At 40.3% G+C, this 22,782-nt stretch overlaps 1 protein-coding gene across 1 annotated transcript in view; it reads right to left on the reverse strand.

Annotated features, from left to right (window-relative positions):
* Window positions 1-22,782, reverse strand: part of LOC115388149 (immunoglobulin superfamily member 21-like) — a 171,865-nt gene that overhangs the window by 42,887 nt on the left and 106,196 nt on the right. The window contains 1 exon segment of the mRNA XM_030091092.1: window positions 19,954-20,072. Coding sequence (XP_029946952.1) covers window positions 19,954-20,072 — 119 coding nt within the window.

A 22,782-nucleotide genomic window follows, 5' to 3' on the forward strand; every position in this document is an offset into this window, starting at 1 on the left:
CCGCCTGAGGTCTTGATTACAGTTTTCCTCGAGTGCCCCACCAGCTTCCTTTACTAGCATGCCGTAATTAGGATGACCAGTTTGCTCTGATTCAGCTGGGAAATTGCTTTGATTCATCCTGTAGTTTGGCCTGCGTGCATGTGTGTGTACATGTGTGTGTGTGCGTTTTCTGTAAATGTCAATTTATCCAAAGTCTGCAGGGTGCTGGAGCCAATCCCAGCTAACTATGGACGAAGGCTTCTATGAATGCAGTATGTGTAAATATCCACACATGACCACCGCGGCACAAGTCAAGCATCTCGCCCCACAAAGCACGGCTGTTTCGACAGACGTCAACCAAGAAATACCGACATAGGGAAGAAAAGAAAATATCCAGAATAGCAGCCACCGGCCAGTTAGGGAGCTGCAGAAGTCCTCTTTGTCCCCGTACCTCCACCCTGCTTACTGAACCATAGCATTAGCGTTAGAGTTAGCGTTAGCAGGGCTGCTGTCTCCAGTGATGGGCAGCTCTGTAACTGCTCCACTGAACCAGGTACTGGAAGAGAAGCACCGCTATTAATCCTAACTCCGTCCTCACGACAGCAACATGAAAGACTGCGGATTACTACAGTTAGCCTGCGTCCACATAAACACAGTTTATTGAAATAAATATGCAATTATTTGTATCATATAAGCTACACTCTTGCAGAGTAACTAATTTCAGCTGTTGCGCCGCAGATTTAGTTGCTTAATAGTGAGTTCCTTACTTCAAATTGGCAATTTGGAGTTCTTAATGCACCTTTTCTCTGACTATATATTTTAATTTCAGCTGCGTTCAGTGAGTGAATGGATCATTAATACCTAACAAATACACAAAAAACTATTACAGAGCAAATATGGCTGTCATTATTTTGAATTTTTCAGTCACCTTGTATATTCTTGATTAAGTTTTAAATGCCAAAAAAAGAAAAAAAACAATCACTCAATCAACATATGCATTCATTCATTCATTCATTCATTCATTCATTCATTCATTCATGCTTTATCCAATTTAGTGTCATGGTGGGTTAAAGGTGACTATGGACAAAAAGTACAGTAGATCCGCCATCAGTCGAGCACTCTATTTATTTCTTTAATTATTCATTCATTCATTTAAATTTTTTGTTTGTTTCTCAATACTAATTAAGCCTGCTCTGAGAGTTGGTGGCGGCAGGAAGACAAATTTATTCTGAATATTCTGGGAAATTAAATGAAAAACTCAATAAACACATTTTTTTTTCTTTTTTCTTTCTTTCTTTCTTTTTTTTTTTATAGAAAAATTCAGTCTGAAGATATTTTCAATGTAAATGATTTGCTGACAAGAATTGTCACTGGAGCAGCGCTCCATTCCTTACTGATTCCAATGTAACTTTGAGGATACAAACAAAAAAAAAACAGTACTTGTGAAATGGGCGGCGTTAGGAGGTGATTTGAGGGCGGATGCGAGAGGTTTTCAACTTCCCTGTTAGTGAAATCACCAAAACCCACCAGCACCATTGTTTCATTAATTTCAGCAGACCTGGCGTTAACCCGCCATTCGTCACCTCCGTCCACTGGCGCAGAGCGTGTCGGGGCAGCGGGGCTATTTAGTGAAATATGTTGGTCTTATCCGCCAGACTCATTGATCCTTTATCTGACTTAGGTTTCTGCAAGCTTAAATTTATGGCCCTGACCCTGGCTCGGAAATCTCAACAGTGCATTGCGCTGATAAATAACATGATATTGATAAATGCTAGCATTGGACCGTCCGCCTAGTTAAATGCTCCCATTGGGCCATCCCTCCCGTTAAGAGAATAACAAACAGCCTCTTGAGTAATGTAAATAATTTAGTGACCTTAACAAGACACTCCGGATTGGCGGTTTTTAACTCATAAACCAGACAAAAATCACTTCTTTCTTGTGCTTCTCATATTTTGAGGCTGTACATGATTAATGGAATACGAGTGCATAGTTTACCCTGGAGATATTATTAGTAAACAACCAAATGTTCTCCCATGACCTTGTTAGGAGGAGGAATGAAAAGAACATTATTGTCATCAGCGCTACAGTACAACCAGTCCCATCACTACTACTGTTCACAAGACTCCTATTTTTTGTTGTTTCTATTTGTTTTTATTTCATTGAGGATTTTATTTCCATTTCAGTCTTGGACATTGACAAACAGCTTCAAGAGCAATCAGCAACACACACCAGGAATACGCAATGAAGATCATCATGTCAAAATTAATAAATGACTTCAATCGCAAAGGCACAAAATATCTCAATAGCTTCTTTCAGGAAACAAGAAGATTGAATAAATTATCCACAATGATTTTCAGCTGAAGCTCAGATGAGGAAACATGTAACTGCTGCCTGTAGGCGAGATTTCATGAAAGTTCAGACTGTTGGTCATCGAGAGGGGAATGTAAAGATTTTTCTTTTCAAACTAAACTGAAGCCTAAGCTGCAAAATGTGCACTAGAAGAGTAAAAAAAAAAAAAGAGGCTCTGCTGTTGTACTGTTTCTGGCTCGACAATATCTCACTGGAAATACTGCGGCTCAATTTAACATTTCTTTGGCAAGTATGTGTATGCAAAACATTCACATTTTTATACAGTCGATGTCAGTGAAAAAAAAGGCTGTTTTTTTTTTTCTCATATTGAGATGACTCATTTGCAATTCAAGTCAATCCTGTGGAGGCAAAACATTTTCTAAAGTCAGTTAACCACAAAAGCTAATGCACACACGACTATATCTTCTACAGCAAGAGAACAATAGACTGGAACTGAGGCCGAAACTGACAGGCTAAGCATTTCTGGGAAAGTTTGCACGATCTGCTTGTGTATAATTGGACACCTCGCACTTTAAACTGTGAGACATTGTGAGAAAAGTATGGATTTATGGATTATTTACACCATACCGAGGTCGAGTGAGTCGTCTCACAGCAGGGCTGTTCCAGGTCTGAGTTCAGTTCAGGGTCTTTCTGTGAGCAGTTTGCATTCTGCATTCTATTTTTTATTTTATTTTTTTTTTTTAAACAGTAACTGTGTTTGGATTGCATCTGCTGAAAAGTGTGACACACATTTATTTTTCCATTTCCAGACATAATTGCACCTTTGATAAGTCTCAGCCAGTTTCTGAGACCCTCCATAGTCTTTCTGCTGCTGTTTCATGCAGAACCAGACGATAACACAACCGAAGGAAGCAAGAAAAAACAAAAAAATCAACACACTGCACGCGGTTATGCTATAATGCATAATTAGTTGACAAAAGAGCTTGCAGTCATTTGTTATTTTGAACATTAATATAAGAAATGTAACAATAATTTACTTCACATAACAAAAGCTGTGTTCGAAGAGGAAAAAGAAGTGGTCATAAACTTGTTTCCTGATGTTGCAACATGTCCGAGGAGGTGTTTATCTCCTTTTATTTCACATTTATCTTTAAATTAACCTAGATTTTAAATATCCAACAAAATGAAGATTTGATTTCATTTGAGACATGTATGATGAAGGTATGAAGTTTAACAGAAAAAGACCCCTTTCCTAATACTGTATGCACATTTCTGCCAGAAAACTACCGACTTCCGTGTTCTCTTGGGTGTCCTTAGAGAATTTCCCTGACATTTACTTTCATGGTTCATAGTTTTATTTACATCATTAGATACTGGCATCTCTCCCCATTTGCAGCAGCTCCAGTTTTGTTTGCACAACATGCAAAAGTGGCACGAATACAACGTCTCCCTGTCCTTTCGAGCTGCACACGGCGAGTTCATCCCATTCTTGCACAAGCAGTTTCCACTACAGTATGTTTTAGAGTTCATCTACAACTGAGGCGTACTCTTAACCAGAAGTAACAAGCAACATTTATCTACTGACCCGGACAAAATTGTTTTAGAAGGAAATACATTTAACTGAGTAAACAAATCTGGTTGTGCTTGTTTTCATATCAGCAGAGCACAAACATGAGGGCACAGACAACCTCTTGTGTCCTGACAGAAATAGCCACGCTATAATTGTAAGTCAGGTTGTGAGCCTGTTTCTATTCCAAAGCCATTCAGTCACAATAGGATAGAACAAGTGAGAATTATGCTCTCGGGCAAAGTCACAGCCAGCAGCAAGAGCCAGCTGAAATAGTCTTCATTATATGGAACAAGGAATCATTTATGGAGCACCGTTACTCTGTTCAGGGGCAATCTGACAAACATATTGACTTTGGCACACAAGAGGTTGCTCATACCTCTGCACCTATTTTCCATTATGGCATAACCTAAGCTGATTTAGCTTCTGTTCTTCTGCAAATTCTTATTCTGCCAGCTCAGAAGATATTACAACTTTTGCATCTGAAGAGATTATGAGAATGCTATTTTACCAACATTTATTATCGAAACGGTGCGATGCAGACCTGTGAACCTTTCACCGCTGTTTCCACAATTAAACTGTGGGAGAATTCAATTTTTTTCTTTATATATGCATCATTCACGAAAGTGCAAAGTTTAGATGAAATCACTGAATATTTGGTTAGCTTGGTTTGAAATGCAGCTTTTTCTAATTTTACATCGAGATCTTAAACTTGTCAGTTAAAACCTTCCCCCCATGGTTAATTGAACAATATACTCTATAGCTGCAAGATTTTAGTGTCACGGTTCTTTAATAATAACGATAATGAAAGAAAAAAAAATCCGTCCTCCACTGGTACATGGCTCTACATTTCTCAATACACAGTTTAGCAGTCTATTAACACCTTATTTCCAAGCAACTTCATTGTCCGCCCACCAACAAATTGAAACATTTAGTTTGCACCAAGCCATGCACAGCAAACCACTGCAAGCAGATAACCCCTGTAGGTGAGGTGTTTGTTATTTCCACAGCATTAAAAGGCAAAAATAAATGTATTGTAGACCGATTACATTTATTGGGTTTCAAGCCACAAAACCACTTCCACTAAATATGACCTGGTGAACTTTTAAGCACATACAGATTTGTTTTAAGTTATTGCCTCTTGCAAATTAGCACAAATAATGACCATAATTGAATCATTTAGATGATAATGAAGCAACAGATGGATGTGATAAACATTACTTTAAAAAAAATAAAAATTCTACACAATTAAAGGATTCTAAAAGCTTTAAATGTAGAGCTGAAATGACAAAAAGGTTCAGTTTCTATACAGTCAGTCACAGCCGCAATCAAACACCAGAAAAATAAAGACATTTTGAACTGGCAACTGGCTAATCAATGAGCTGCAGATCAATACCAAAATACTGATATGTCAAAAAAATTGATTAATTTGTGGACCACTGCTTCAGTTATGTATAATTACATTTAGCCATGATGAGAATGGGTTAACTGAAACCTCGCAAAGAAGCAATGTTCCCCGGGGTTTCAATACCGTCTTTCTTCGTGATGACCACTATCGACAGCACTGTGTTGAAAATTCAGAAAAATGTTCAGTGAACTGGCGAGAGCTTCTGCTGATCGGTGGGAAGAGGTTTGAGGGTGAGTAACGTGGCCTGTGAAGTGACCTTTGCTCACTTTGCTTTCTTCTGTTACTTTGGTGATTATGTCAAAAACACGATGACATTACAACTTGTGCCGCAGAGGATCTGAACCTGGGTCGGCCATTAAAGTCATATTTGCCAAAGGTCACAGTCTTCGAGCTGTGGTCAGTTTCAGAGTGAGGAGAGCGCGCGAAAGTAAAGAGATGGCAAATATGAGACAATGACCCTCAAAACAATTACAAGTGATGTAGAACCTAATCGCTGCGGGAAGCGGAGCGCAGAGAGAAAGAAAGCGAGAGAGAGAGTGATTAAAAAAAACAGACATTTCCTTTTAATTGCTGGCACAGTCTCATAGCTGTACAAAGAGGGAGGAGACCATTAGGCGTAGTTTGTGGTTTGGCTCTATTACCCAGCAGGACCACAGAGGCAGTTTTTGGCTATCTCCAGTCAGGAGGCAGCGATGGGAACACACTGTGGCTGTGCTCAGTATCACGGCAAGTGGGCCAAGGTCAACCCCCGAATGGCTTCCTTTAGCTGATTAATCCAGCTCCCGCACAAACCTGGAGGAATGCCCAATTTCACACAGCAGAAATAATCAACTTATATACTTTAAAATGGGACTTTAAAGCAAAATGCTGACTTCTACTCTTGATTCAACAGCTGCAGTCTTGCCTTATTTGCATGCAGTACGTACACAATCTAAATGCATCAAGCATCCATTAAGTTTAGTACTTTCACAGTATTGATGTGATATTCAGTAACTATAGATCTGTGGCTGAAAGCATGTGGTGAAATCCACATCCAGTAATGACAAGTGGAAATATTGGACTGTATGCCTTCCACTGTTGCGAGCCTCATTGGATTAAAGTGCCATGCCCTTTAGGGGCAGACGTATTAACTATTTAACACATATTTTAATACAGGCTGCTTTGTCTACTATTTCTTTGTCTAATAATATAAAATACCACAAGTATTGACCAAATATATTTAACGTCTTTTAGTGAGAAAAACAGAAGTACAACATAGATCACGGTTTCAATAGAAACATCACACCTATTCTTGAAACTATTTTTTCAGCCATAGATTTTTATCGTTTTCCTTACATACCTGTCCATTAATCGGTGCATGAACTCACCTTGACAACATCACTGATGGGATCGCAGCACAGAATAAGATAGTCCTATCTGGTCTCAGTAAGCATCAGTAAAAAAAAAAAAAAAAAGTTACACTTTTTCAGTAGGGATGCACCGATATCACTTTTTTAAAAGACGAGTAAAAACCTTTAGGTGCTTGCCAATACCGAAAACCAATCTGAGCATTTATCAAAAGCCATAAAGCCTGATTTATACTCCACATGCAAATGGAATGAGTTGAATTGATAAGTGAAGACTACGCGTTGCTGCGAACCACCTCTGCATCGACGCGACGTGCTGCGGCCTCACAGCCTGCAGGAGGCAAACTGCAGTGCGTAGGGTCTGTCGACACGCCGCGCAACGAGGGAGCGAGCACACGGTGTGTTTCCACACGCTCCAGTCCGCTGTTAATCAGTGAATCAGATATACTTTAATCATGTTTAACATGTAGCATCGCTGGTGTGCGAGCCCTGAAACCGCCTTGTGCTCTTGGATCCACTCAGCAGTTAAACTAATGAGCGCCATCCTGCTAACTCCGCTGGTGATTAAGTTGCTGGTGTTGCGCGGACTTTCTTTCTCGTCCTCTTGATATCTTAGTCGAACACGATTTTCTGTCGGTCTTACTTTGGCAGAGGTGGACCTGAGACCCGATGCCGGTATTGTTATTATTGCATCTCTATTCTTCGGTCTACATCTTTTATGTCATTGCTGTCAACGCGTCAGGTTTAGAGCAGAATACTGATGCAGAGAAGTGAATCTAAAATCGAATCAGCACCGCGTCACATAGTTTAGAGATAGTTTTGTCTCCTTGCTTTTTATTGCATCTTTCTTAAGTGCAGTAATTTCTCTGTTTTTTGCAGTCAGTCATCCAAACTCATTTCTGTCCAAACTCTTTTCAATGGTCTGATACGTATCTAATCTGGGAACAAGAATACAGATCTCTATTTTCTCACACAGGCAACACCTGCCGCCGCAGCTCGTGTCAGAGCCAAACGTTGTGCCACCGGGGCTTGAAATTAACATTTGCCAACCTGCCAAATATGGACTTAAAAATTGGCAGGTGCTGTGTCACTTCGACAGAGCACTTTGGCACGCGAACGTTTTCAATCTTGACCGCGCGCGAACACAAAACTTCTGCTCGACTCCATTCTTACACTGCAAAAATGTCGCTGCATCTTCCTGCTGAAACCTACAGACGCTTCAAGAGGTGAAAAAGACGAATAAAAATTACAAAGTGACTTTAACTTTCCAAAGTTTCACAAATTAGTACGGTCATGTTTCAGTGAGAACACTTGGTCCCTGGCAAGTTGCATAGTGGAGTTTGCATGTTCTACCTGTCTATCAACAGGAGATCTTAGGGAACAAAGCTACTATATCTCTGCTGCACTGTATACAGGTTTTTCAGTGCATATTAAATTAATATACACTTCAAGAGATGCAGATTACTTAAAGTGAACATATGCATGTGCATTTCAGAGTTTTCAAACACACATAAATACTATATGTAATAAATATGATCAGTTTATTCTCCCCGAGTCTGTCTTGACACTGTCTGCCTGTTGGGTCTGATACACAATAAACTATATCTTCTCCCACAACAGTTCCTTGTGTGTGTGACAAGGTGAAGAATATGGACAAAAATGTGATATCCTGTGACTGAATTCCAGTCCGTCCCATTTCTTTCGGAGGCCCTGTCAGTGTGAGGAACAAAGAGGCTGCTCTTGCGAACTGCAAATGTAATACACCCGATAGTCTGCAAGCTATGCAAATAAAGATTGTGTCCAGAAGTTTAGTGTCTTTTCCATCATCTTAAATCACAGAGGAGGTTCGTCATTCACGATTTTAATCTGGAGAGTAGCAAAAACTCTACGTGCACAACCAGTCACAAAGAATTACCTCGCAACAGATGGCATCGCTCCGAAACTGAATGAAAACTCACGTCTATAGCTTTCACGCTGAACCGATGCCACGTTCAAGGTGAAAACACAATATCATTATTCCGTTCACGACGCTCGGAATGAAGTCAGCTGATAAATAGAAAATATTCATAGTAAGGATTTGCACTGCGTAAGTTACTCAGATTCAGCCTAACCCAAGATGTGTGTTACATGACAGGTTGGCTGTCAAGGTTAAAGTAGCATGATGAATCAGTATGTATGAACACATTTTATTCATGCTCTCTTGGGATTTGTTTGCAGAATTTCAATCAATGGACTTACAAACACATCCCACGTGAGAATAGGTTATTCTTATATATGTGAGATCCTCTGTTGAATAATGTTCACCTCGGGAAGCCAAATGCTTGTGAAGCTGCTCCCACTGGCACAATTACTGCTGCTAAGATTACAAGAAGCAGAAGAAGACAAAAAAAGACAGATATATATAGATATAGATATATATAGAGATATAAATATAGATAGATATATTTTTTAAATGTAGTCTTAAGTAGAGTGTGCCATTTAGATGTTACAGAATCATCGATCAATCGTTTGGTTCATCTGAAGATGCCACATTTCACAAGTCTTCACTTTAAACTCTATATTTACCAACCTCAGCTCTGCCTTCTGAAACACCTGGTAGTTCATCAATTCAATCATTTTTTTTCTCTCCGTTCATTTCATTATTTGACGGATGGACGGACGGACTTGGGTCTGCTTTGAAATGGCACATTTCTAAGACTTTAGGCCAATTATTTTCTAAGAAGGTCACTTTATTTTTAATTTTTTCTTGCCTTTCATAGCTTTCTCATTTCCATTAACAATTCCTATAAGAACTTTCAACACTGATGTCTTCTCCCTCAAAATTATGTTATTTCAGACTTTTTCAGTCCATATGGACCATTACACGTCTGACATTTACATCAATTAATGTGGGCCACGCCATCTACCTGTAATTTGATGGATTTTGACAGGGTGTAATAAGACTCCCAATATAATATGAGTTTCCTATTTCAATTTTCCCTTCAGCTTCCCTGGCTGTGATTCCTATTCAAGTTTAGAAAAATGGGTACACTGAGAAGAAATCCATTCGATCCGTGCCCAGGGGCTGCTTTCAGGGGCTCCTAAACCTGTATTTCTCCCGTCCCCATAAATTTATTGCCTGTCTCACAGTCTTTTGTGTGGCTGCAAAGATGAGTGTCAAATCTCAAAGAGCTAAGACCACAGTGAAAAGTATTCAGCGCCCTTTTTTTGGAAATATCTGCCACTTTCCATTCTTCGAGTGTGAAACTTGAAATATAAACTAACCTAAATGGTTTATACTTAACGGGGCGAAATGCAAGAGAAGGATCTGTTTATGATTATCTCAGCCCCTCGAGCTCCGAGCACTTTGTTCTATTTTCGCTGTAGCACCAGGTGGCCTTTTCTGTATATGTGTCATGCATGACAACCGTAAGTACACGGGGTTGGGCGAGATTTCGCAAGCAGATACAACCTGAATGCGAGGTCCTCAAGGGTGAAGAAAGAATTCTAGAACTGCAGCGTGTCTTAAAGAAACACGGCACATAAAGTTTAAGACATCATTGAAAACGCGGCCTTGCTAATGGTTACAGGTAAGCTCTGTGGAGGATTTTCAGCACTACTGTGAGTTTATTCTCTGTGGAGAATAAACGCAGAAAGTGACAGCATTATCTTTCCTTGTCAATTTGTTGCCGCAGACGTCTAAAAGAAATGAAAAACTAATCTTCTCTGCGTTTAAGGCCTTCATTTTGTGAGAGATGTCTTCTGGTGAGCTGTGTATCAAAATCGTTTTACGGGCGCAGACATAATGAAATATTTGGATGGAGCTCTGGGGATAGAGTGCTGGCACAAATACTTCGAGGAACTTCATCAAAAACATAAATGTGCTGTGTGGAAAGCAAATAGGATGACTGACAGGTGATCTCACTTTTAAATATTCCTCTGCTGTTATAAAAGCTCAACAAATCCGATCGTCAGACTGGGCCAGGCTAAAAATAAACCAAATCATTGACCTATTTCATAGGTTTAAAATGATTTGGCAGCCGTTCGACCTTTTTATTTTTTTGGTTCCGACCTGTCTGGCTCTTTTTAGTCAACATTTTTAAAGTGACAGGCAACCTTAGGTGGGTCTTTTAAAAAATTAATTGAACTTAACATTTAGCAAATAGCATTCAAAGGTGAAACGATTCCTTAAAAAAAAAATAAATAAAAAGATAACACTGATAAGTTTTGTGAAACTTGTTCAAAAATACCTTTTGAAACTATTTTTAGGCGATCACTTCGTAGAAAAGGAGACATATCAAGCAAGGTGATATTGAGGTAAAAGGTAGAGAGACAAAGAGGTTTTCTCATCCTTTGGTACAATCAGCAGCTCGTCTCTCGGGAGGCGAAGCAGTTTCTCCTCTGTCGCCTCCTCTGTCATCCATGCTCAAAAGGAGGGACCTTGGTGGGGAGCGGAGCGCAGCAAGCGATGAAGACATCCTTAGTGAGGGGGAGTGAAGGGAACGAGGGAGCCCGCACCGCAAGGAGTGAAGCTCACACTTCACAGCGTACAGAGAACCGCAAGGAGACATCGGGGAGGCACACTGTGTTCAGTATCAGACATGCACGTCTCAGGATGAAGGCGAGAACGCTACCCAAGAAAACAAGAAAGGGCTGCATCATGAAAGACATCACAAGGTTATTCTAAAGTGATGGTTTAAAGACTCTTGAAGCCATTTGAAGATGTATACTTCAGTGTTTTATTGTGGCGCTTTGAAAAAAAAAAAAAATGCTGATTTGCTAAAAGTTTCTTGTCAGACAACACTGCCTCCATGTAACAGACAACTCTAACTTTGAGCTCTCACACTTAACAACCTTGACTTGACCATTATTTGATGCAACTCATTGACTCCCCACCAGCGGAGCGGTATGTAAAGCGAGGAAGCGCTGCACATAATGATCTTTGCATGATGTCTCTCCGCCGCTGCGTTTCCATGACAGGGATTATATATCAGGGGAGGGGAATTCACAAAATGATTAGTGCATGTCAGGCAGGAAACGTCGTGCCTCGTGGGGTTTATTAAACACCCTTTGATGTCACGTACGGCAAAACGGTATTTGTTCATTTGCAGACTAACGCAGCTCTAATTTGTGCTCTTTAACAATCCTGCCATATGGCGGCGGAGGCAGCAGGGTTTGCTCAGGACATGCCCACACTTAAAATGAGAAGGCAAACTTTTAATGTGCCTGCGGGGTCTTAGGCCATTAGTGAGCGTACTGGGAGGAGGAAAAATGGATACTGTACTTAGCACAATATTGCACTTGGCTGTTACCAGTACATAAACATTCCGCTTAAAATGCAGAAAGTAAAAATCAAAAAGGTTCTTATCCATTTCTATCAAAACTAATTCCGCATTTGGCTTGAATTTCCTCTAAAATGGCGATGCTGACATTATAGTTCGTCACATGAGAGATCAGCAGCGTAATGAGGGAGGAAAAGTGTGTCATTTGGCTCAGGTTTGGACTCAACCTCGATGCTTCTCAAATGTAATTTTCCTCTCGTTCAATCTTTAGCTCTCTGACTGCCATTCTTTTGTCAATAACATCAAGAATATATTCAGAGCAAGTAATTGATTTATATGTTAGGATGGAAAAAAAACAGACTGGAGCCCGGACCCACGGGTCACAGTGAGAGCTGTTCCTGCACTTCCAGTCACGTTCAGTTTGTGAGATGTGGACTGAATTGTTTTGTGCTATTTTGGTGATGTACAATGCATTTTTTCTTTTATTATTATTATTATCATTACTCGGGGGGACAAAATCTATCCTCCATCTTCAAATTACAGCCTCACAGTAAACATGAAGCTGAATTACAAGCTATTATTACCTTAATGAAGACAGAACTCCAGGCAGATCTACAGGCACTTTTCCAAAACATTGCATCACTGCCTTTGCTGAAAGTTTCATGCCTCTGACTAAAGATTTGGAAGCAATTTAAGAAAACCTTTATGACAAGTTTGACTCTGCTAAGTTTCTCACAGCTTCTCGCCACATGAATACAAAAGCAACGCTAATCAGTGTGCAGAAATAGCCAACATCCAGCGAATTCAGGTCTTAGCTGATAAACAATATCTCGGTCTAAAAATATTGCCTCCCCGCGTCTTTCGGTGGACAGAACACGAGCAGATGATATGATGCAACCGTCAGATGCTTGTTTTTTGTTTTCTTGTTGAAATCTCCGGGTATGAAAACAGGCTTACTCATGAGGCTGCAGCCTTGGCATGCATCGACCGCCCCACTGATGAGTGCCTGCTGAATGTCAACTGAACGAGGCGGTGAATGAGCTAGAGGGTAAAAATGGCTTGTCGTTAATGTTGTTTCAAATGAGATACAGTAACGCACCCAGCGATGATTTCAAGTTTATGCCGCAAACAAGTTCAAGCTAATTAGTAGCAAGATGGCAGCATCAGAAAGTAACAGTTGGGCCGATAGAGATTTGAGATTTTTGCTGCTATATTAATGTAATACGTCATGCTTCGGTGGGTTTTAAGGGGAAAAATGTAAGATCAAGTAAAGGGAAAACAGACATTTTTTCCGACAAAACTCAGGATGCACAGACAACCAGTTCAACGTAGGGTAGAAGAATCCTTGAGGAAGCCCATGGGTTGTTTATTTTTGCCTCAATTATCACCCCAGGGTCTAGCTCAAAGACAGACATTTAATAATTCATCTGTTCTTTGAATTCATTTTATTCTTTTTTTTTTTTTTCCTCCTCTCAATACGCTCTAAGCCAAGATAATTCATGAATAAATGCGAGCATCTCCGAGTCAGTAAAACTAAAACTGAACGGTGGCAGTGGGATGGACTCACAATTACTAAAAGTCTTCATCAGGCAAGTCGCAAAGTGCTGGCACTGATCTGACTGGGAAATTCCATAATACAGCGAGATGTAAGACTGGTGCTGCACAAGTAGGTTTGAGTGAATTTCTGAAATTCATACAACGAATGACTCACTCTTCTCATAATAAATAAAACATCACTTACATGCATAAAGTATGTAAATGTATATACTGTGCACGGCGCTGGAGCTTATTCCGGCGAACTATGGGCGAGCGGAGAGTAAATCTGGACAGGTCAGCACTCCATCACAGGACAAACACACCGAGACAGACAATCACACACACGCACAGACTGACGGGCAATTTAGCGGCACCGTTTAACATCACATGCATGTCTGTGGACTGTGGGAGGAAATCCACGCACACGTGAGGAGAACACGCAAACTCCACAAAGAAAGGCCCGGCTGGGATTTGAACCCATGACCCTCTTGGTATGAATTTAAAATGAAAAGCTTTCTGAGCTCTAAATTGCAAAATATCAGGAAATTCCAGTCAGCATTTTATTTCCCAGCGTATTTTTTTTCTAGCATAGAAATGGGTTTATTTATTCTAATTTCAAAAGGTCACTAAAGTAAAAAGGGAATGAGTAACGCGGTCTGGAATTGTCTTTCAATGCCAGTCTAAGGTTAAAATTTGAAATTCCAATTGGTTCAATGAGCAATGACTGCTGTATAAAGGCTTTTTTTTTTAAAAAGAATAATTTCACTTGTTAAAATTCAAAATTGACACTGTGTTCTACACGCAACATTTTTCTTCTTCTTCTTTTTTTTAACTAAACTAATTTTACATGTTCTGGCGCTGATACCACAGTCTGGTATTAAGTATGTGATGAACAAGGAGCTGACATAGAAGATAAATGAGAGACTAATGGAGACCCGTATCAAGGACTCTCCAACAATCCCCTCCGGTGACCCGAGGCGTGCTGAAAGACGACACAGCAAACACTTGACAATACAAGTGATGAGTCTGACAAAATTGGCATCCTTCCTGAGAGCGGAGAATTAGGCCACAGTGTTTGAGTCACGCTATGTGTTGATTCAGACCAAGATGTTCTCTTCACTTCCACAGCAAGTCCAGAGCGCACGGCGAACAGTTGCTCGCTAACAATCCATCAAAACGCCGCCACCCAAACAAGCACCAGCATGCGAAGTAGCATGCATGCGGCCTCACAAAGTCCACACGTCCACACACACACACACACACACACACACACTCTTCCTGCCGGTATACTGAAGTGCTGTGTCTGCAGGCGATGCGCACACTTCGGGCTGTGCTCGTACGCCATTAATCCCAACCATTTATAAACCAGCACCTAAATATACACAGCGCTTAATTAAAGTTGGGCATCCATTATTGAAGCGAATCCTAGTTATATGGGATGAGAAGGTAATTAGTCCCTCTACACCTTAGTGCTCCTCTCTGTTTCTAGAGGTTATAAATACCAGCCCCGCCGCTTCATGAAGGGTATCCTTTAAATTACATCCCCGCGCTTTACCAAAGGTTAGAAGAAAGGATTTCTGAAATTACGTGACATGATGTTTAAACACAAAGCCATTAAGATGATCGTCATCCAGCGGCGGAGTCACAACCCGACGGTCATCTGATACAGACAACAACACTACCAGCTTTTCAGATCATGTGCACAGATCGGCCGGGGCAGAGCTGCCTTCCCAAGGTCAGCCTCCGTCCTGAGGAGACAAATAACCTTTCCCCATAATCTTTCAAATGTCTTATAGGAATCACTTTGGGTAATAACAAATAATGACTGTATCTTTACCATTGGGAAAGAGGTATTGATTTTTTTTTTTTTTTTTTCACCCACCAAAGCCTGAAATTATGACCTTAGCTTTACGGGAATGGATATGTCACTGTTTGCAGGATGAAATATCTATTTTTGTGACCGGTCACAGACAGTCATATCTATCCCCCAAAGTGGTGAAATCACAATATACTAAATCAGTAAAAAACAAATGATATCACGATTTCTGCTCCATTTAACTTTGGTCATCGTACTTTAAAATTCTTGTATCCACTAAGACAGATCAATTAGAATCTTTAAAATGTATGGTTTTTTTTTTTTAATCTTCTTTACTTACTCTTGTAATGCACCATTTCTCACTTGGATCACACACTCACGCATTTGAAGAAACAAAAATACCTCCCATTAAATCACACAGCTCCTGCCTGCTTCAAACATTATGAAAGTAATTCCCACATGCAGTACAGTGTTTTTCTTTTTTGTTAATTTACAGCTAAAGCTTTGAACAGAACAGATAATCATTTAAACACTTGCTGTGTATATTATACCAAGTTACCAAATATACCCACAACAGTCCCATGCAGTTTAGTTTTGAAGTTCAAGCTGGTGCAACTTCATGCAATCAGCAGCCTTCGCAGTCCTCCACTGAGCATGAGTTTGCTTTTAGCTCGTCTGTAATGCTGACCGACCAGCAGATCACAGCATCAGGTAACAACTGGACGCTGCAACGCTGCATTTCTCTTAAAGGCACCTCTGCTGTTGACACAGTGGGAATGTTAATCTAGTTAGGATTTTCTAAGAAAACTTTCAGCAAAAAATGAAAACATTTCTGCACAGTGCAAGACCTCCAAACACAACCACGAAAGTCTCAGGCAGCGTAGTTGCTCGGCTGAAGCTGGTGCAACTATTTGCAATCAGTAATCTTTGCAGTCCTCTTCTGAATATCAGTGTTTCACTGCTGCCACATTATCAACTAACAGATTATTTGAATGTGGATTCCATCAACATACCTGTAATTATTTATGAGGTACATGGCAAAGTTATTCTTTATGTGATTTCTATGATTTTTGGAGAAATAATGACCATGGTATAAAACTGCTGAGATTTTCCTGTTGGGATGTCGATCAGCAGAGCCGTCCAAAACAAAGCGAAGCGGAGAAGAAGGCAGTCGAAAGGCTAAACTGTAATACATTTTGATTCCTCTACCCACAGTCTTTACATGTAGTTGAATGTATCCTCTGCAGACTGAAGCGATGATGATTTGACATTAAACTCAATAATCTAATGAGGATTCTGTCGATCGACACATTTCTAAATTTTTTCTTCACCACGCTGAAGTTCTCATCCCGACTCTTAGTTCACATCTTGATCTTGAACTTTGAAAAGAATGGCATTTCTTTCCATAAATTATCATGCACCGCTGCATCAATAATTATATTTACAGACTCGGAGCGAAACACAGCAGCTCACTCAGGTTCAGAGGTAAAACTGAGCCAATACTTATTAAAATGCCCCGACTATGGATAGGTCTTAGTGCTGCATCTTATGAATGTTCCTTGTTATGAGGATAAAAGCTTTTTATACTAAAAATACAGCATATAGTGCAAACAAGCAAGCAAAACTCCATTACTGCACATAAAGTGATACTGTTGGTTGTGAAAGGTAAAAAAATAAAGGTCGTTCCACTTCCTCCTCTGGTTTCAAGAACATCCACCGCTGCTTTAATGACATTCCTGGCCATAACTTGGGCTAAACTTTTCTCCAGAAGTCAACAGTCGTCAGGTTATCAGACTCTCTGAGACTCCAGGCTGAGCTGAGTAAACATATGCTCGTACAGAGCCAGGGAAAGAAAGCATTTTCAGAGGAGGTTTCCATCGAGCGAAGGACAGCAGCAGAGGCATCAAGAGTTCAGGGTTTAGGCTTTTAGAGCTGGATGATTGAATTTCTTGGCAGGGGATTCATTAAAATGATAATTCTTATTTATGAAGCCCTTTAAAAAATTAAAATACTCTCCATGTACTGCTTGCTATTAATTAACTTTTTTCCTCTCATTTTCTTTCTTTCTCTTCTCCACGTTTTTTCTTTACTTCCCACTGAACTTGACACACTAATAGGTTATGAATAATTCTGTTTCAGTTTAGACGGCAATTAGCCACATTGCCAGAGGCCATTCTTCTTCCTCTCTAGTGGAGTGGTGATTTAAGACCCAGCTGAGTTAGGGTGCTCCGACTACCCCACGACCACATCATTCACTCCTCTCTTTCTCTCACTTTTCCTCCCGCTCAGCGTCTCGACTCAGCGGCAGAAACAGTTAACTGAGTAAATCCCCTCTCATTGATAAAGTCTTTCACTTACGTCAGGGTGGGAATGGGAATGGGCCATTAAGAAGAACAGCACAAAAGGGTCAAGAGCTTAGTTTGAAAGATATAAATGTCTGAGTTAAATTAAAAAAAGAAAAAAGAAAAAGTACATGAAAACCAGTTCTCTGAGGCCCAGATTGTGATAATGGAGTAATATTGTCAAATGGTGTCTCCGTCTAGTGTTCCGCTGAAATTTTTTTTGCCATCGCTAATTAGCCACAGGACCACATGGAGAACAGCATGTCTTTGCTGCTGGAATTGATACATCAGAGGAAAGAGAAGCAGCTGTCGTTAGAGCGACTTAAATACAATAATTACAGTGCAGACTGAGCAACGGGCTGCCGGCACAAAACCTCCGCTGGTGATTAAATGTAATATCATGTACACTGAATAATGGAAATAGTGCTGAAAACACAGACACAATAAGTAAACGGAGAGTGGGAAATATTTTGGGGAGTTAAATTAAAAAGACTGAAAGGACTGTTGTGCAAATTATCAAAACAAGAACTTTCTACTACATTAAAATGGCGAAGTAGTTGTTGAATAAAAAGTAATTGGTCATTTCCCAGTGAATTTTGTCTCCATAAATTTGGGGTGTGTTAATGGTGTGCAGATGATTGCATTATTACGGCGTTACCATGAGTCCGCTCATAAAGTTCACCTGAAGTGAGGAAGATGCTCTACCGTCTGCATATTAGTCAGACCTGAAAGGAAATCATTCACGGACAGCAAAAAGCAGCAGGAACAAAAGCGTTGAGACAAAGTACCAACATGTGATCAGCTGCAGACGGACCTCATGAAGCTAAGTGATTTATTTTAGGCCGCTGAGGCACTGCGAACCTCATTAACACATGGTGTGAATGTTACCTACAGTCTGATAGTTATTTTAGGGGTTAATGAGGCGCTTCTCCTCGGGTAAACACGACTGCGGTGAAATACAAGAACACAGCTTTAGCTTGAGCTGTTTAGAAATACGCAAAAGTGTTCAACAGGATCACTGAAACTTCAGTAAAAGGAACAATCAATAACTGCAGTAATGTATTCATTCATAGAATGATTGATGAACAGGTATAAACATACACAAACAGAACAAGAATGTCTTTTTTTTCCCCCACCAAATGTGTTAAGACGTCCGTTCAGCAATCACTGTTACAGGATGTGGATCATTCCTATCAATTTGAATTTTCATTTTGATCGATTTTGCGACCCCTTGCTGCACACACCCTCAGGACTGGGAATGGAGTCTATTTCTGGTGGGTTCTTAGTTGAAGGAAGCAATAACCTTCTAATGGCAGACACTTCAGATCAGGATCACCACTGAAATTAAATCAATCGTACCGTGGCCCAAGGACCGAGCCGTCGACAAAATTTCAAGGAAATGTGTTCATTAATCCTTGATGTCACTCAGACAGTCAACGGAGGGGAAAGAAAGGCGCCGCGGCAGTGATTGAAAAAATAAATAAAGAAATTGTGTATCTCGCTGAAAAATCACCTCTGTGTAAAGTATCTTTGGTATTTATTGGGAAAGGGTTATTAATACACTCGCTGTCTGGAGTGCCATTGTTCTCATCTCCGAGCCAATATCTATCTAACTGATGGGTCATTCCTCAACTGTTTCCACACAGAACTTCAACACGGAGCAAAAACAGATAAGAGACAGTGTCAAAATCATCGTAGGTTGGTGGGAAAGAGCAGCCAAGTCATAATAAAACTGTAGCTTTTTATAAAGACACAAATTGGTTCAGCAAATTATAATGGTAAAAGTCAAAAATGTATAATTTCCAGTTACAGTGCTTCATAAACTTTGTTTTTTCAGGCATAATAATAAAGGTAAAGAAATATAGGTATAGTTTTTGCATGTGGACTCATTAAAATTTAAAAATGAGATTAAAAAAGGCCCATAATGGAAGCCATAAAGCAAAGATTCGACCTATCTGCATCAGTTTAGTGTGGTCTTAAAGCTTCCACCTGCTCTCTGGATACCAGATAAACAATGAGGCCATTTGTATTATTTAAACCGTGAGGGGGAAAAAAATAATAGAAATAAAAAAACTCTATCCGACGAACAGTGACAGTTTCCCAACAGCCGCCTCCCCAACAACTGGCACCTCGCAGAAAACCTGAAACTTCACACTTTTTTTGAATGATCAAGAGGTTCCTCTCCTGCCTGCGGGCCTCCACCACATCCACATTTTCAAATCTTTGTCACACTGTCCAACCTGCTGACTTTGAACAGTCCCTCTCCATGCACCTCATGTCCCACCTCTGCACCCTGCTTCAACTGGAAATACAGTGCTGCCGCGCAAAATGAAATGAATAAAACAAAAAAACAAAAAACTGCAGATTATAAATAAAGATGGTACTCACACATGACTGTAAGAAAAACATTCCCTGAAGCCAGGACAACCTTCTCCCTCGTTGCCCGATCATAGATACCCACGTGGCATTCATAAGGTCCATTGTCTGAGATCCGAACTTCCGGGAGCCTGTAAAGCACAAAAAGGACTGTGAGCGAATATTGACCCTTGCATTGATTTAAACTCAAGACGTGTCCATTTGGAGCAGGTAAAGTCAAGAGAGGCACAAATGACTGTTAAAAACAAGCCTCTTGTTTAAAGTTGATCCATTTCTTTTATTCATGACTTTGGTGAATTACGTGTCGTATCCTTTATGTGCTGCATAATTTCAGAAAACGTCATAAAACGGGACATATTAAACTTCACAGTCAAAGGCGAAATATTTATTGCTTCATTTGCTTCTAGAAATAAAAGCTTAAAACTCAGTTACACAACATAAATTTGTGGAAGCACCAGACAAATCAAGACGTTCTGTAAAAACATCTCATATATACCCCAGTGATGGAAGCTAATGTTAGCCCAAATTTCAGTTGACATCGCTGTACAGCGGTGTAGTGGATAGCTCTGATGCCTCATGACAAAAACATCTAAGTTTGAGTCCAGGTTGAAGGACCACTCTGTTAGGCGTGTGGGTAGATTTAAGTGGTAGTAGAGCATTAAGACAGAGTTTTAAACAGTAACTTTGATCTGAAAAACAGAAAACAAACAACTATAAAACGCGATTACAATTAACCATATAATGGGTTGGTTTTTACTGTATAGCCTATTTCTAAGACTGCAGATAGCCAACTCACATCCACACATCCAATCAATTTTGAGTCACTGATTATCTCAAACATATGTTTTTGGAGTATTGGAGTTGAGTCTACCAGAAGACTTTACCAGACTCAAACTGGAGGTATTTTCACCATGCAGTGATCATGCTACACCAATATACTGACTACAGTTCTGCTTTACTGGGACTATCTTCAACAAACTTCAGCTCACATTACATTAGTTATATTAGCTGAAGGGACTCGCAGGCCCACAGTTCGTGATGGCAGGCAACCGTTTCTGACAGAGACAAACACAGTATTCTGTTCTCAATGAATATATCAACAGTGATAATCAAAGTGAGACACCACTGGTCACATTTAGCTCCTGTGATTTATTCCCACATAGCGGGAACAATTGTCCTTGCTGCCCGCATGTTTCATCCGAGGGCCTCAGTTGGAAAAGCAGGAGGGCGCTCGCAGCAGCCAGGCTTTAATGACTTCAGCTGTTTGTGTGTACGTACGGTACACGTGTGTGTGTGTGTGTGTGTGTGTGTGTGTGTGTGTGTGTGTGAGTGTGTCAATGTGTCTGGAGGAGAAGGGCTGACTTTTCGAGAGCAGTTGCATCTCTGTGGCAAATATAGATACATTTTCTCTTGGTCCAACAACTATCTGTAAACTGTCCTTGAGAAAGTCACTCCAACCTTGACTGGAGCAGCCGCACCTGAACGAACTCAGTTTTTTTCTTTGTGGATGAAAATATCAAAGAAATGCGTTTATTCTTCCACTTTTAATTTACCCTTGTTTGACTCCATCCATCCATCCATCCACAAAAATGTCTAAAATGTCTCCATTACTGTGTGAACCTCTCAGTTTTGGGGGCTACAACCAACTCCATCTGACTAAGTTACAGGAGGGTGAATGTTTTTGGACTGTAGAAGAAAGCCAGAATACCAGGAGGAAACAAATCCACTCTCAGGATCACCATGCAAACCCCACATGAAAATGCCTCCTGGCCAAGTCCAGACTGAGCAGGAACTTCTAAGGCAAGAGTGTTGACCACTGCGCTAAAAAGTGAAGTTTTTGCTGAATGCACCGAGCCCAAATAAATGTTTGAAAAAGGCGAGTGAGACAGATCCCAAAACCTTTCCCCTAGCAGAGCCAGGTTGTGTGTGTGTGTTTATATATATATATGTATGAAGTAGAGTGATCTCCACAGTCACTTCATTGAGGGATGAGCATAAAACAGGCAAATCCATCCACCCCCTCCGCATCCCCACCCCTCAAATAAATAGTAAAGCGACCAGCTCAGTGAATCTCTGGCTGTGGCTGTGAGGGTAATTGGCTTTGTCTTGGTAAATGCTGATGTAGCCCGTTGCTTTATTTTTTTTACAAACAAAGCCATAGTTCTTTTATGTACAATCCTGCCTGCTGCATTCAAGGACTCAAACTAAGGCAGGAAAAAGAACCCGGCTAGAAAAAGAAAAAAAAGAAAGAAAGAAAGAAATAATTCGAGGTGTGGAAGTATTGCTTGAAGGGTGAGAGGGGGCACACGGAAAGCCCAAACCACAGCATTTCTGAGTGGCTGCCAGTTTCTGAAGTCTCTTTCAATCGGACAGGAAGACAAGTCCATCAGAATTAGGAGGAGAAAAAGAGGAAAGGTTGTACTCCTAACATTGAGACGACTGATAAATATTAAAACTGGGAGAATTAATTTTTCAGCACCTCCTCTAATCTTTGATGTCATGCATTTCAGAGGTGCCAGTCCAGAGAGGATCTGTTCACAGAAATTGAACATGTGACTCTGACAGCAGTAAAACGCAACTACTGCTGTCGACCGTTTCTTATCATTGGGTTAGCTCGTGTCAGAAATCTTCATCGGAGTGGACTCAGCATTTAAATGTAAAAACTCACTTTTCTTGTCATCTTGTCACTCACTTTTCTTGTACTCTAACTTCTATAATACATTGGCATGCAATTTATACAGCATTTTTCCAAGATTTAAACATTTTCATATTTTGAGACTTTGTGTGAATACTGGATCATGAAGTCGTACAGTTTCTGTATTTGTGGCTAAGATATTCGCG

Source organism: Salarias fasciatus, chromosome 5, assembly GCF_902148845.1.
Source record: "Salarias fasciatus chromosome 5, fSalaFa1.1, whole genome shotgun sequence".
NCBI classification, from domain to species: Eukaryota; Metazoa; Chordata; class Actinopteri; order Blenniiformes; family Blenniidae; genus Salarias; species Salarias fasciatus.